Raw genomic sequence first — 15,024 nt, forward strand, 5'->3', positions numbered from 1 at the left:
GAGAGCCTCTTTCATGTCTGATGGCATTTGACAAGGGCACTTACGGCCAGGAAAACCAAATAACTTTGCAATGCTCTGACATGGCTTCTCACTTCGCAACAGGATGCCTCTTAAAAGGCTCCTCAAACTGTTATTTGTTTACAAATTTCTGCAATATTCTCAGTTGTGGATGTTCCATTGTTAAACATGCCAATGATTGCTTAAACATACAGATTTTGATGGAGATTTTTTATTATACTAATTAGATTTACACGGGGTGAAAATCATTTAAAAAAAGGTCACCTCAGTGCATACAGACCAATATGACTATCAGGGAATCCTCAATTAAATCCTCAATTAAAAAATCCCTATTTAAATTTGTGTAGTCTTGGTTTGCCAGTTTTGAGAGAGTGGATGGATACTATCTCGTACTTTGAGTATTCTATGGTATCACCTCTATGTCATGCACCACAGAAACAGAGAGGAAAGTTGGCACAGACTCATAGAACATAGATAGAAGAACTGTCAGACAGAGAGGTAGCCGAACGGGGGAAAAAAGGTCATGTTTTCACCCATGACTCTCTCAAACAATTCATATCAATCCCACACTGTAAATGGTGGCAAATTCATCCCCATTCAGAAAACCTCCTTTTCATAGCTATCCACGCCTAACTAGAGGCACAAAGAGAAACAAAACACTCAATAACTTAGTAAAAGATCATGATGGTAATACCTTTTCATAAATGTCCCATGTCATCTAATAATTCACATACCTTCTTTCCCCGTCCCTATCCCATTGATGTATCTTGCTGTATCCATTAGATGGAAAAAATCCATCCACTCATCCATTCAATCAACCATTCATCCAATGTCATCCACATGGTCTGGAAATAACACACTATTCCATATTCCATGACTCTTCTCTCCAACTCCTAACAGAAAAGCAAGAATGAGAACTTCCTTTTTGCCCTGTTTGCGACTGTATGGGACATTGGCACATTGGAGTTACTCAGTCAGAGTAATCGCTGTAAGTCGGACTAGCGGTGCTGGCAGCACTGCGGCCTTAGGGAGAGATGTTCCTAGCGGTACCAGGGTGACCAAGGCTGTAACAGTGGCCTTACAGTACTGAAACGACCCTGAGCCATCTATATGTTTCTATGTAGCCTTGTCAATTATTTGAATCATTTGAATCTGGAGAAAATCACTGGTATTTGGGACTATATTGAAGGCCTAAATTCTGGGCAATGTATCCATAAATCATAGGCTTTATGAAGAATGTGTCATGGGCAATACTAGCAAAAAGGGTGTTACACTCAACGTAAAATAACTACCAACCTAAACTTGACCATCTCGGCCATAGCTAATACTGCTACTTTCCAAAATACAACTCTAAATAAACATTTATTAACTCTTGGACATAAAACATTTTAAAAAGTATGTTTTTATATATATATTTAGACAATAACCTCCCAAAAATCCACCATGTGAACATCAGCACATCTAATGGAAGATTCCTTCTAATAACTCTGCCTCTGATGACCAATCCTATTTCATTCCACGGTGAGTGGTGTGATTCACACAGTTGCATGGCTATAGGCTATAGGCTAAAGGCTTAAACAGGCCTGGACTATGGAGTATGTGAGGCACAATGTAAAGAGTAGAACCACTCCGCTGTGTGGCTCTGAGGCAGAACGGCACACCATGGAGGGAGGCTTGACTTCAGGCTTCGCCTCTGGTGGTGACACTAACGTCCCTTGAATCTGGAGGGGGAAAAGAAAGAGAGGGAAATAGGAATAACTATGAAATATAGTGAGGAAGATGACTATCCAAAGCACATTCAAGCATATATTATACAGTCAAATTAAACAAATAACTTTCAACAAAATGAATATAAATCAACATCCCGGAAGAGTGAAAGGGCACAGTTTCATTGGTGGATGACATATATGTATTTCCGTCAGAGACTAATTGATAGCACCAGATTAGCCCCAGCCCCAGCTGCCTGATCCTCAGCCCCAGCTCTGACGGAACACTCACCGACCACTCGTCCTGCCCCCACTTGGAGCAGCGCACGTTAATGGGCAGCTGTAGAACCATCTCGTTGAAGGACTTCCCTCTTTTCTTTGACCACCTGTACTTGTCCATGGCCTCTGTGAAGGACAGGTTGCTGTACTTCTTTGGGCTCTTGATCATGAAAGGCCAGGTCCTTTGACAGAAGAGGAATGTACATTAAGTGAAGCCTGCTGATGCGCAATATATCAGTCGCTGCATACGTGTACATGTACATTATTCAACATTTTGGACAACTTATGGTCAGAAGGAAAAAGGGCAGAGCTGCTAACCAAATCATTCCCAAAGCATTTCCATTGAGGTAGACGATAGGGGAAGTGGGACATTTAGTAGTTTCCTGCTAAGGCCTGTTTGTGTTTACAGAAGGTTAGTGTTCGTCTTTACGACAAGGTTTCTTGGAGAGCACATAGCCTTTCTCGGATGGAAGAAAGAGCTGTGTAACCCAATCTTTTCAGAGCAGCCAACCTGATCTATTCAAAAACCTCCTCGTTCTTGTAAATGAGAACAAAAGGAGTTGCGTCCCGCTGTAATAGCAGGAGGAGTAAATGCACTCCAGACTCAACCCATGAAATAGGCTCTCATTTCCAGGCCTCTCATTATTCCCAGGGCCAAGGTCTACCTTACACAACCTACTAAACAGGAGCATATGAACAGTAGAGACCATGGACACATTACAATACGTAGCATTGGATTAAGGAACACGTTGAACTGTGTTTACTGTACCGGACATACAATTAACTGACTTCTATGTACGGTAATGTAATCATTATATGAAGTAAAATGACGTTATATTGTAGGATTTTCTTTTATGTGCTTAAAGCAAACAAATTGAAACGTTACGGCACAATTATTATTTTCACAGCAACTATTGTGTATGGTTTCCTTTAAGTTGATGAAAAACATGTTATTTTGAACAAAATGAATGGAACTCAAGAGCAAAAAACATAGTGAGGAAAACAATAAACTATTGCTTTGTGTATCTCGCCGTCAAATTCCAGCATGCTAACTAGTAGAACATAACAGAATCGCCTAAAACAGGACAATGAGTATCACTGTTCTCAGCTGCAGCTCAGCTCCACATGTTGACCCCACTGGGCTAGTGTGAGTCCATATTCCTCTGTCCTTCCTTCCTTCTAATGGCCTGCAATCTCCTTGTCCCATAAATCTTTTCCAGTCCCCTATTCTCTCTCTCCGGCCTGAGCGAACATAAGTGCATTCGGAGAGTATTAACATCGATTTTTCCACATTCTGTTACGTTACAGCCTTATTATAATATGGATAGTAAAAATGTTCTGCTCATCAATCTACACACAATACCCCATAATGACAAACAAAAACAAATGTTTCGAAACTTTGTAAATTTATWAAAAAATAAAATAATTTAATATCATATTTACATAAGTATTCAGACCCTTCACTCAGTAATTCATTGACGCACCTTTGGCAGCGATTACAGTCTCGAGTCTTCTTGGGTATGATGCTACAAGCTTGGCACACCTGTATTTGGGGAGTTTTTCCCATTCTTCTCTGCAGATCCTCTCAAGCGCTGTCAGGTTGGATGGGGAGCGTCGCTGCACAGCTATTTTCAGGTCTCTACTGAGATGTTAGATCGGGTTCAAGTTCGGGCTCTGGCTGGGCCACTCAAGGACATTCAGAGACTTGTACCGAAGCCACTCTTGCGTTGTCTTGGCTGTGTGCCTAGGGCCGTTGTCCTTTTGGAAGGTGAACCTTTGCCCCAATCTGAGGTCCTGAGAGCTCAGGAGCAGGTTTTCATCAAAGATCTCTCTGTACTTTTCTCCGTTCATCTTGCCCTCGATCCTGACTAGTCTCCCAGTAACTGCAGCTGAAAGAAATTCCCACAGCATGATCCTGGCACCCACCCTACGGTGAAGCATGGTGGTTCCTCCAGGCGTGACGCTTGGCATTCAGGCCAAAGAGTTTAATGTTGGTTTAATCAGACCATTGTTTCTCATTGTCTGAGAGTCTTTAGGTGCCTTTAGGCAAACTCCAAGCAGGCTGTCATGTGCCTTTTACTGAGGAGTGGCTTCCATCTGGCCACTCTACCATAAAGGCCTGATTGGTGGAGTGCTGCAGAGATGGTTGTCCTTTTGGAAGGGTCTCCCATCTCCACAGAGGAACTCTGGAGCTCTTTTAGAGTGACCATCGGGTTCTTGGTCACCTCCCTGATCAAGGCCATTCCCCCCTGATTGCTCAGTTTGGCCGGGCAGCCAGATCTACAGTAGGAAGAGTCTTGGTGTTTCCAAACTTCTTCCATTTAAGAATTATGGAGGCCACTGTGCTCTTGGGGACCTTCAATGCTGCAGACATTTTTTGGTACCCTTCCCCAGATACAGTTGGGAGAACAAGTATTTGATACACTGCCGATTTTGCAGGTTTTCCTACTTACAAAGCATGTAGAGGTCTGTAATTTTTATCATAGGTACACTTCAACTGTGAGAGACGGAATCTAAAAAAATCCAGAAAATCACATTGTATGATTTTTAAGTAATTAATTTGCATTTTATTGCATGACATAAGTATTTGATACATCAGAAAAGCAGAACTTAATATTTGGTACAGAAACCTTTGTTTGCAATTACAGAGATCATACGTTTCCTGTAGTTCTTGACCAGGTTTGCACACACTGCAGCAGGGATTTTGGCCCACTCCTCCATACAGACCTTCTCCAGATCCTTCAGGTTTCGGGGCTGTCGCTGGGCAATACGGACTTTCAGCTCCCTCCAAAGATTTTCTATTGGGTTCAGGTCTGGAGACTGGCTAGGCCACTCCAGGACCTTGAGATGCTTCTTACGGAGCCACTCCTTAGTTGCCCTGGCTGTGTGTTTCGGGTCGTTGTCATGCTGGAAGACCCAGCCACGACCCATCTTCAATGCTCTTACTGAGGGAAGGAGGTTGTTGGCCAAGATCTCGCGATACATGGCCCCATCCATCCRCCCCTCAATACGGTGCAGTCGTCTGTCCCCTTTGCAGAAAAGCATCCCCAAAGAATGATGTTTCCACCTCCATGCTTCATGGTTGGGATGGTGTTCTTGGGGTTGTACTCATCCTTCTTCTTCCTCCAAACACGGCGAGTGGAGTTTAGACCAAAAAGCTCTATTTTTGTCTCATCAGACCACATGACCTTCTCCCATTCCTCCTCTGGATCATCCAGATGGTCATTGGCAAACTTCAGACGGGCCTGGACATGCGCTGGCTTGAGCAGGGGGACCTTGCGTGCGCTGCAGGATTTTAATCCATGACGGCGTAGTGTGTTACTAATGGTTTTCTTTGAGACTGTGGTCCCAGCCCTCTTCAGGTCATTGACCAGGTCCTGCCGTGTAGTTCTGGGCTGATCCCTGACCTTCCTCATGATCATTGATGCCCCACGAGGTGAGATCTTGCATGGAGCCCCAGACCGAGGGTGATTGACCGTCATCTTGAACTTCTTCCATTTTCTAATAATTGCGCCAACAGTTGTTGCCTTCTCACCAAGCTGCTTGCCTATTGTCCTGTAGCCCATCCCAGCCTTGTGCAGGTCTACAATTTTATCCCTGATGTCCTTACACAGCTCTCTGGTCTTGGCCATTGTGGAGAGGTTGGAGTCTGTTTGATTGAGTGTGTGGACAGGTGTCTTTTATACAGGTAACGAGTTCAAACAGGTGCAGTTAATACAGGTAATGAGTGGAGAACAGGAGGGCTTCTTAAAGAAAAACTAACAGGTCTGTGAGAGCCGGAATTCTTACTGGTTGGTAGGTGATCAAATACTTATGTCATGCAATAAAATGCAAATTAATTACTTAAAAATCATACAATTTGATTTTCTGGATTTTTGTTTTAGATTCCGTCTCTCACAGTTGAAGTGTGCCTATGATAAAAAATTACAGCCCTCTATATGCTTTGTAAGTAGGAAAACCTGCAAAATCGGCAGTGTATCAAATACTTGTTCTCCCCACTGTCTCGGAGCTCTACGGACAATTAATTTGACCGCATGGCTTGGTTTTTGCTCTGACATGCATTGTCAACTGTGGGACCTTATATAGACAGGTGTCACGCCCTGACCATAGAGAGTTTTTATTCTCTATGTTGGTTAGGTCGGGGTGTGATTTAGGGTGGGTCATCTAGGTGTTTATATGTCGATGTTAGCCTGTTATGGTTCCCAATCAGAGGCAGCTGTTTATCGTTGTCTCTGATTGGGATCATATTTAGGCAGCCATTTCCCCTTTGTGCTTTGTGGGATCTTGTGTTTGTGTAGCTGCCTGTGAGTAGTCCAGAACGTCACGTTTCGTTTGTGCTTGTTTGTTTTGTTTGGTGAGTTTCTATTTATTAAAATATGTGGAACTCTACGCACGCTGGGCATTGGTCCATTCCTTATGACGAACGTGACAACAGGTGTGTGCCTTTCCAAATCCTTTCCAATCAACTGAATTTACCACAGGTGGACTCCAATCAAGTTGTAGAAACATCTCAAGGATGATCAATGGAAACACGATGCACCTGAGCTGTATTTTGAGTCATAGCAAATAAGGTATTTTTYTTTTTTATTTTTTATAAATTTGCAAACATTTCAAAAAAAATATTTTCACTTTGCCATTATGGGGTATTTTGTGTAGATTTTAGAATAAGGCTTTAACGTAACAACATTTGGAAAAAGTCAAGGTGTCTGAATACTTTCCGAATGCACTGTATGTACTCTCTGTATAACATGCAGTAACTAAACTTCTCCCTGAGAACACATGCTGTATGACGTTTGAAAGGTGCTCCAGGAAGAGAAACTCTTCACCTCAAAAGTATCTTCCCCAATTGTTGTTACAGGTTCCAACTTGAACTGCTGCATAGGTATTGCAGTTACAGTATACAGCTGCATACTTACGTGACAGGAGCCTGGATCTCTTTGACTCCAATGAACTTGAGCTGCCCGGTGATCTCAGGGAGGCTCTCACACCTGGCCAGGTTCACTCTGGGATAGTAGAGCAGGTATGACAGACACATCTCATCCCTGGTGGTCAAACCACCCTGAAGGAACAACCAGAGGAAAATAATCAATAAATCAAGCCTGGGAGACAATCAGTAAGCTCAATATTAAACGCCAATACCACAGCTAAATTAAAGGTAACACTTACCATGTTTTACAACTATTACATTACACTTTTATTTCATTCTATTTAGTTCCACAGAAACATTTGTCAACAAATACATTGATATCTGTGTAACAATCATCAACTCTAACAGCCACTAAGAAATCATGAAAATCTGTTTCGGAACAAATTTGAATGTGAGTGATAGTTTACCCATTTGTGCCACAAATGCTAAAATGTTAGCATTTTGGAAACAGTGCCAGGGAAACTAAACCAAATCATGGATTAGTGTCATACCATGTGCATAGACTGCTTACATGGTAAGGAAACCAATGTGACATTTTGTAACTTGGGTGAATTATCCCTTTAAGTACTACTTCAGGCACAAAAGCATTGCTTTATGGCGCCATGTGCTGGACAAAGTTGCAATGGCAAGCAATGTGTTTTTCAGGGGAAAAATAATTGGCATGAATTCCCAAAATCATAACAATGGATTAGAATTCAGTTTTATATCGTTCCAGAATAACAATGAGTTATCATGTTTTCTCCTGAACAGTAGAGAGTAACTTCAGAAGAAAACTACCCCTGTTTTACGACTGTAGTCGTCAGAAAGGTGTTAGTTTGACGTCTCTGTAAGAAACAGTGCCAGTAGCTGCAAACAGCGATATAACCAAGATTCGTCTGTGGTCCTGGGGCTGTATTTGCAGACAGATTGTTCAGCCAAGAACAGACAGTCTTTGACACATGCATCTGAAAGTATCAACCAAGAGGTTCATGCAGGGGAAACACAACTCATTCCTATAACAAAATTCCATTCAATGGCATTCAACTAGCCTACGCTCTTTCCATTGATATATTATCCTTCTTAATTTTGAGAAATAGGAATGATAGTGCTCTTCAATATAACTATTCTTCAAGATAAGAATGTTTCAAAACATTGTGCTTTGTGTCTGTCTCATGGCGATGCTGAAGTCAAAGAAATWATCCCATAGCTCTATCCTAAAGGGTTCTGTAATAAAATTGGCGTGGAAATGATCACTATTGTACCAATCGGCAACCAACCAAATCATCAAATCCTGGAAGCACAGACAGATGAGAAACACGAGCTCAAATAGGCTCAGCCGGAGGACCAATAGGACACACTGAAAAATGTTGTGATCTCTGTAAACTCATAAAAACAGATAATTAAAGAAGAAAAAAAGTATGTTTTCATTTATCCATGTGGATTGTGAGTAGTACATTCTTACCCAGGTCATGTTTTGTCTGCCTTTCGTGGTGTACTTGCATTCTGTGATCAAATTGTCACTCTGAAAAGAAAACAGATTGAAATCAAGGCTCTTCTCTGGTTGTGAATTTAGAACCCCACATCAAACAGAATGGCGTTGTCATAAAGTACAACATCAATATAACACTAAAGCAACAGTACACAAGGTGTGACTTACTGTGGTTTTAGCACGGCTGTACTGCTGCGGTCAAAGGCAAAAGCCGTTGGTATGAAATCTTTTTCACATAAGTGAGCAAAACCCCCCAAAATGAACCACTTCTGTCCTGTATCTACAGTATGTCAGTGGATCAAAGTAATGCAATCATAAATCTTTACTGTTCATCAAAGGGTGAGGTAAACATGCTTAGACCTGCATGGGAAGCTCAAGCAGCAGATTTATATTCCCATGTTTCCTTCACTACTTAACATGTCAGGTTAACAGTATAGCAGTGTACCAACAGGTAACAGCAGCCTCTCTTCCTTCAGCAGCTGGAACTCCTGGAAGTTGAAGTCAAACTCCTCGTCATGTGACAGGGGCTGCAGCTCCTCCTGCTCCCGGAAGTGTCTGGTTCTGATGGCGCGGCCAGCTAGGTGGGCATGCATCAGAACAGCAAACACCCTCACTCCGCTAGGCATCTCCTGGCCTAGGGACTGATGGAGGAGCAAAGAGATATTCTCTCACAGATGCAGAAAGTGCTTTTTTAGTTTAATTGCACTTTTGGATGATCACTGTTTTGGGAACGTAGCAAGAATAAAACAAAGGCTTGTCACTGTAGGTGATATAGCATAACAGTAATTTAACAGTGGATGTTGGACTCCTGTTGTTCCCTAGTGAAATGGGACTTTTGGCATCGCACCAGATTGAGAAACACCGCCGGAGCTGGCTGTTTTACCTCCTGCAAACACTCGCGGGTACAGTGTCCTTCTGAGACGTACTCCTGCATGCCTGGAGGCAGCATGTGGTACAGACTGACCCACACACCTGTCTCTATCACACCTGCATCATACTGACGCAGCTCCGGGGTGTAGAAGAGACGCAGGCCAGAGCTGTCCACCACTCCTGAGAAGGAAACCGTAACATTACCATTAACAGGGTAACTGACCGTTGCACTGTAAAGTGCTGTAGATGTCACTTTGGCACACACATATGTATGCTGTGAACGGGTGCAAAGGAAAAACACAATGGCCATGGCAAACAAGCCACATTCGCTGTTTATGTAACACGCTGTAACATGACGCGTCCTTGTTGGTATACTATACCTTGTTGAAGGGCTGGGTTGTCATAGTGGACCTCCATCAGGACATAGACAGGGTCTATGGCTGTGCCAATGGACAGTCCAACATGGGGTGGATAGGTGAATCCCTGTGAGGGTAGATTGAGAGGCATACTGAACATGTCGATAAGGAAGCTTACATGGTCACTCCGATACATGCAAATACATGTAGCTAATGAAATGTATTACGACGCTGAATTTAAAACCACTACAAGTAGAAAACAATTGCCCACCTCACCACCAATGGCCCAGGCGAAGACTATCGTCTCACAGGTGAGAAATGAGTCAGGCATATTTGGATGGTAACATTCATGGCTGGCATCGAGCTCACTCTCATTCAAGTTGCTATCACATTGATACAACAGAATGTGATGAACCAGGTTTTCGTGACCCCTTTGAATCAAAGGCTCAATCTGTAAACAAAAGAGGGGAAGTTGTACATTTGAATGCATTCTAACCACAGTTGGCTTCTTTTGAATTGCCTACACTTGCCTTAAAAGACCTCAATTCTATTGCTCTTAACCGTAGGATACACATGAGATGGGATAAACAGGATTCGGTTGGCCCTGCTCACCATAGGATGGAAGTAGTGAAAAATAATATTTTTTCCTCAATGGGGGCCTCTAGTTTGGCCTGCGATTCTGAGCAAAGCAGCTTGCTGCCTGCTGGGCAAACTGTGACATCATACTGTGAGGCCTCCTTTCAAATCAGCATGACATAAGACCAAAGCTTGGCCTATGACCACCATATAAATATTTAGACATTCTTCCTTTTACTTTTTCTCAATTGTTATTATTTAGGGTGGAAGCAGCTGTCGTAGTCGAAGTTAGAGGTTGAGATTGTGCCATGAGAGAGGGGGAGAAAGAGTATCCCTTGTTAGACGATTTGAACACTTTATAGGCCGCTGTCTCTGAATAGAGGACCTTATTAAATAGAATACGTCTATCAAACTAAAATACACATGTCATGTAGACACAGTTTTCAGGAAGTCTTGAAAGTCAGAGTCAGCTAAACAGGAAGTGAGGTTGCCCAAGATAAAAGCGGGTGTGGTGAGGTGGTGAAAGGCCAAATAAATCCCCCAGAGGGATGAAACAGGTGGAGCAGAGGGTAGAGAGAGAAACCGTGACTGAGAAAATACCATGGGAATGGTTTTTACATTTTTATGTCAGGACAGGGAAAATGAGACTGGCTCTTTTAAACTTCTGTATAAATGCTTTAAAACCCCAAAAAGAACAACGGTAATTTTTCTTCATAGACCACAGATGAATTGGATGAGACAGTCCTATTCAGATCACGCATAAAAACAGATGTCTTACATACTGCCTCTCACTCGCTGACTCACACATCATGCACACGCACATGAACACATCTGGGACGGAAAAATATGTTTAATGACAACAGCCTGACTCCCATTTGGATAACCAAATGATTTCCGTTTCACTCTAATTGTGTGCTAGCAACTCTTTTAGTATCTTACATCATTTCGTTATGCAAAGATCCCTCMAAAATAAGAGTTCACAACAATATATGGGCTATCTTACAACAACAGCGCGTGTTGTGCATAGTGGAATCAGACACCCCCAGCTGTTAATAAGGCTAGGATTTTCCACATCTTTTTTTTCACTGGAGCATATTTTTAGTCTAGAATGGTGCTGGTATTTCTCAGTCTATGCTCTAATTGTTATCATCAGAGTGGCAGAGTGGAGAACAGAAGAGAAGAACCAGCTCCATGGGCAGTACAGTAAGCTATGTGCTGGAGGGGAAGTAAGAGAAGAGGGAGCGAGCTATATTTATCTCTTTCTGGCTCTGGTTCACTTAATGACTGAAGACTCTTTGTTTTGAGCTCTTGCTCAGTCCAGGCATTCGGACGTCGAAGAGGCCATAGCCATGACAACATCAAAAGAAGCAATGAGATGCTCACCTTGAATAGTGTGTCCAGAGAGACAAATGAACATAAGCATTTGAGAAATACATTTTGCACCTTCTACTGCTCTCAATATTTGCCTTTTTTGTTTTGTTTTTGTGCAACATTGTTTGACTTGGCAGAATAGTCCTACTGTAAGTGATATGACAAATGATAAGACGATACAGTACCACTATTCCATATTACATTATATAGCTAAGGCAGTGTAGATAAACATAAGAGCACATTTGGTATTTAGATTTAAGAGCACATTTGGTATTTATGACAAATCAATCTGTCATCGTACCATACCTTTGATTCTAAATTGTACGCGCTACCTCTTTTAATCAAGTGTGTTTTGAAGCCTTTTGGTTTCATACTTGTTCAATTATGTTTGGGGTATATAATTAAAACAATGGCTCTTTTAATACACAGTAGCAATTTGAGGCTGTAAACAAGCTGCAGGTGCTCCCCACAGGCGGGAACATACTTCAGACAGCAATGAAAGAGGGAGGCAGGCAGACAAATAAAAACTCAAACTATCCAGGTGAGATGCCTTTAGAGAAGGGTAAACAAAATGACTGCGCCATGACTGAACTATAGGCTAGTCCTTCCTCAAGAGAAAGCCTGTCGTCAATTTGCTATTGTTTTTCTGCTGTGATGTTAATATAGCTCAATGATTTCCAAGCGTGTACTTACTCTAATTATGTGATGCTTCTGCTGTACCTCCTGGATCTTAAATATCTGACACCAGTAGGTAGTGTCCTTGTACGGCACTGGCACCTATCTTGAGAGAAACAACAAGACAGCAAGACTGATGTTGACTCTTGATAAAAATGTGACTAAATCTCACACGGTGCAAATACGGTCTTAGAGTTGGAAAGGTCTCTCAGAAGTAACAAAAGCCAGAAGTGGTATCAGGTTTGTTTAAGAGACGGATGGATAGTGGGTAGCTTTGGTCTTCTCCGGCTGTCATACTTACGTTAATGTTTTGCAAGTTGAAAAAGTCAGTCCCAGAGGTAATATTAGCTTTACTTCCTGGGTCGAGGAGCCGCATACTCTTCCTCCCCCTGTTCACGCCATGGTACATCGGTCCTGACGGTCCCACATCTTCACTGTGGTAGGCCCATATCACCCTCACTGTGCTTTCCTGGGCAGCACATATTACACATCTATTATCTATCAATTCATTTCAATGTAAAAATTCTGTAAGAAGTACTATGACACCTCGGGCATGAACTGACACTTCAACTAAAACGCCCACCCACCTTACCCCATACACAAGCACACATTTAAACATACAAACAACCCCCACATTTCCCATAGATAAAACACTTCCACCACCCACGTACCGTGATGTCCTTGTCATTTGTGTCACAGGTCAGGAGATCCCTGCTGAAAGCCAGGACAGTGTGTGTATTGTTCTCCCTGCCATACTCCAGCCTGTAGTTCTGCTGAACATCTCTTTGCACTTTTCTCTTGGCGTCTGCAAAGTAATCCTGTAGAAAGCATGCCGGATAAAACACAACTATTCTGGCTGAAATAACACTGTAATTAAGCAAAAATGAAGGAGAGGTTAAGAGAGCTCTTCAGTTTATTTATAGATACATAGATGTAAATCACTAAACTTGGGGAAAACCAGTGTTCTTATGACACAATTGAAAGAGCACTCTAGACTACAAATGTCCATTACTGTTATTATTATTATTAATAATAATGACCTATTACTGTACGATTACTATAGCTAGGATGACGACTGTTACCACAGTTACTATACCTAATTTGTCTTGAGCCCCGTTTATACCTGCCACTAACATCTTGGCACTAGCGTCTTTTGTCCTGATCTTGTCCACATTCTGATTGTCCCCACATTTTTAGACAGGTGTAGTCGATTAAAAGGCGCATTGTGATCGGATTGTGATCAGATCTTCCTGGCATGCATTAGTCAGGCATTGAACACCTCCGGAGGTAGTCAGGCATTGTGTCTGGATATCTTACAAGTGTAGACGGATCTGCACAGTGACAACTCTAAAATCATAGACAGGTGGCACCATTGACTGTGTCTTAAAATAAATAAATATTATTTTGAAAGAATGGCTCTGTAATAATTAGCATACAGGGAGGAACCAGGAAATCTGGTCACAATGGGGACACCATGGACAGATCGGAGACACATTGTAATAGCATGTGTAGACAGATTTCTGAAAATGTGGGTACAATCAAAATCTGGACAAGATCTCAGGACACAGGACCCATGTTAGCACCAGGTATAACATGGGGCTGTTGTTGGCAAGTGTCTGGCTGTCACTGCCAAGCCTAGCTTGCAAATATGTATGACAATTTTCCACTAAGGCGGGAAAACAACAACAACATTGGCACAAAACTACAGCTACCTTCTCCTTCTGGTAACACAATGAGAGAGGTTATTTTAGATTGTGTGGCATCATTGCCAGAAATGTTATCCCTCATCCCTGATCCCTGAGGCAGAGCGAGATTCCTGTGATGTGTAGCAATATCAAGACCCCTTACACTGTTGGAGTTAAGCCATGAGTGGCTGGCTGTGCATCACAGCAGTTTACCATACCTAGTTACACCTAACCAATAACAGATGTCACTATTGGTTTAATTTGGAGATCCTCAATGGCAATTTTTTTTATAGCTATTTTAATCAGGATTTAGATAGGACTATTTCAACACCCACAGTATACCCAAATAGCCTTGGGAAAAGAGTTCAACGTAAATGTAATATAAATCCTTATTTTCCTATAGCAGCACAACTGAAGTGTATGTATGTCATGTAAAAATGCAATTGAAAGTCGCCCACCTCGAGATAAAAAGGCATAGGCCTAGCTGCGTCACTTTCATTCTGTAAAACCCAGGTGCATACCTGTAGATAGGGTCTTCCATCTGTGACTCCACCAATGACAATATCCGACAACGCCATTGCACCGTTGGGAGATAGACCAAATCCTACATATCCTGTCGTTTCCACTTCTATTTCGAAAGTAATTGTTCGCCGGTCAAACCTCCACTTTAGATGGTATTTCCCATGAGGGTCCAAGATAGTCGAATGTCTAAATCCGCTCCCGTGGGAAAAAGATGCGTAAAACCAAAAAGTTGTGAAGAAAACTAGGACACTACGATATTTCGCGGGTAACATTGTGAACGTTGACGTAAAAAAAAACAACTACAAACAAACTAAAATGTCTCATTGAATGTCGTTGTTTAGATAAATTGACGTTTCTGTAGAGGTTTGCCAGTTGTGCGCGGCGACCTAGGACGCTTAATCTGCGAGGAAGCAGCGCTTCTCTCATTCTCTCACTACAACTGTCGAAATGTGTGCTGGCCCCTTTGATCTTTAGAGACACGTCCCACACGGCTACTTCTGTGGTCAGGCCTTACCTGAGTGGTTCGTTGTACATACAGGTGGCTATGGCTTTCGGCAGTACAGCATAGGAC

The 15,024-nt window shown here is 42.3% G+C and overlaps 1 protein-coding gene across 1 annotated transcript; it reads right to left on the bottom strand.

Annotated features, from left to right (window-relative positions):
• Positions 1-1,053: 1,053 nt before the first annotated feature.
• Positions 1,054-14,814, bottom strand: LOC111954599 (DBH-like monooxygenase protein 1 homolog). The gene is made up of 12 exons (XM_023974460.2): positions 14,453-14,814; positions 12,918-13,064; positions 12,548-12,715; positions 12,265-12,348; positions 9,896-10,075; positions 9,649-9,751; positions 9,282-9,448; positions 8,848-9,039; positions 8,372-8,431; positions 6,920-7,062; positions 2,017-2,185; positions 1,054-1,739 (listed from the first exon to the last, which is right to left on the bottom strand). The coding sequence occupies exons 1-12, from the start codon at positions 14,723-14,725 to the stop codon at positions 1,584-1,586; spliced, it is 1,842 nt and encodes a 613-aa protein (XP_023830228.1). The 5' UTR covers positions 14,726-14,814; the 3' UTR covers positions 1,054-1,583.
• Between the last annotated feature and the right edge of the window lie 210 nt (positions 14,815-15,024).

Source organism: Salvelinus sp. IW2-2015, linkage group LG28 (assembly GCF_002910315.2).
Source record: "Salvelinus sp. IW2-2015 linkage group LG28, ASM291031v2, whole genome shotgun sequence".
NCBI lineage: Eukaryota > Metazoa > Chordata > Actinopteri > Salmoniformes > Salmonidae > Salvelinus > Salvelinus sp. IW2-2015.

Excerpts from the sequence above, each read along its gene's own strand:
- LOC111954599 (XM_023974460.2), bottom strand. The coding sequence starts at position 14,725 with ATGTTACCCGCGAAATATCGTAGTGTCCTAGTTTTCTTCACAACTTTT. Across the intron at positions 13,065-14,452 it reads ATGGAAGACCCTATCTACAG|GATTACTTTGCAGACGCCAA; the intron begins GTATGCACCTGG and ends TGCTTTCTACAG. Across the intron at positions 10,076-12,264 it reads AGAAGCATCACATAATTAGA|ATTGAGCCTTTGATTCAAAG; the intron begins GTAAGTACACGC and ends TTTTGTTTACAG.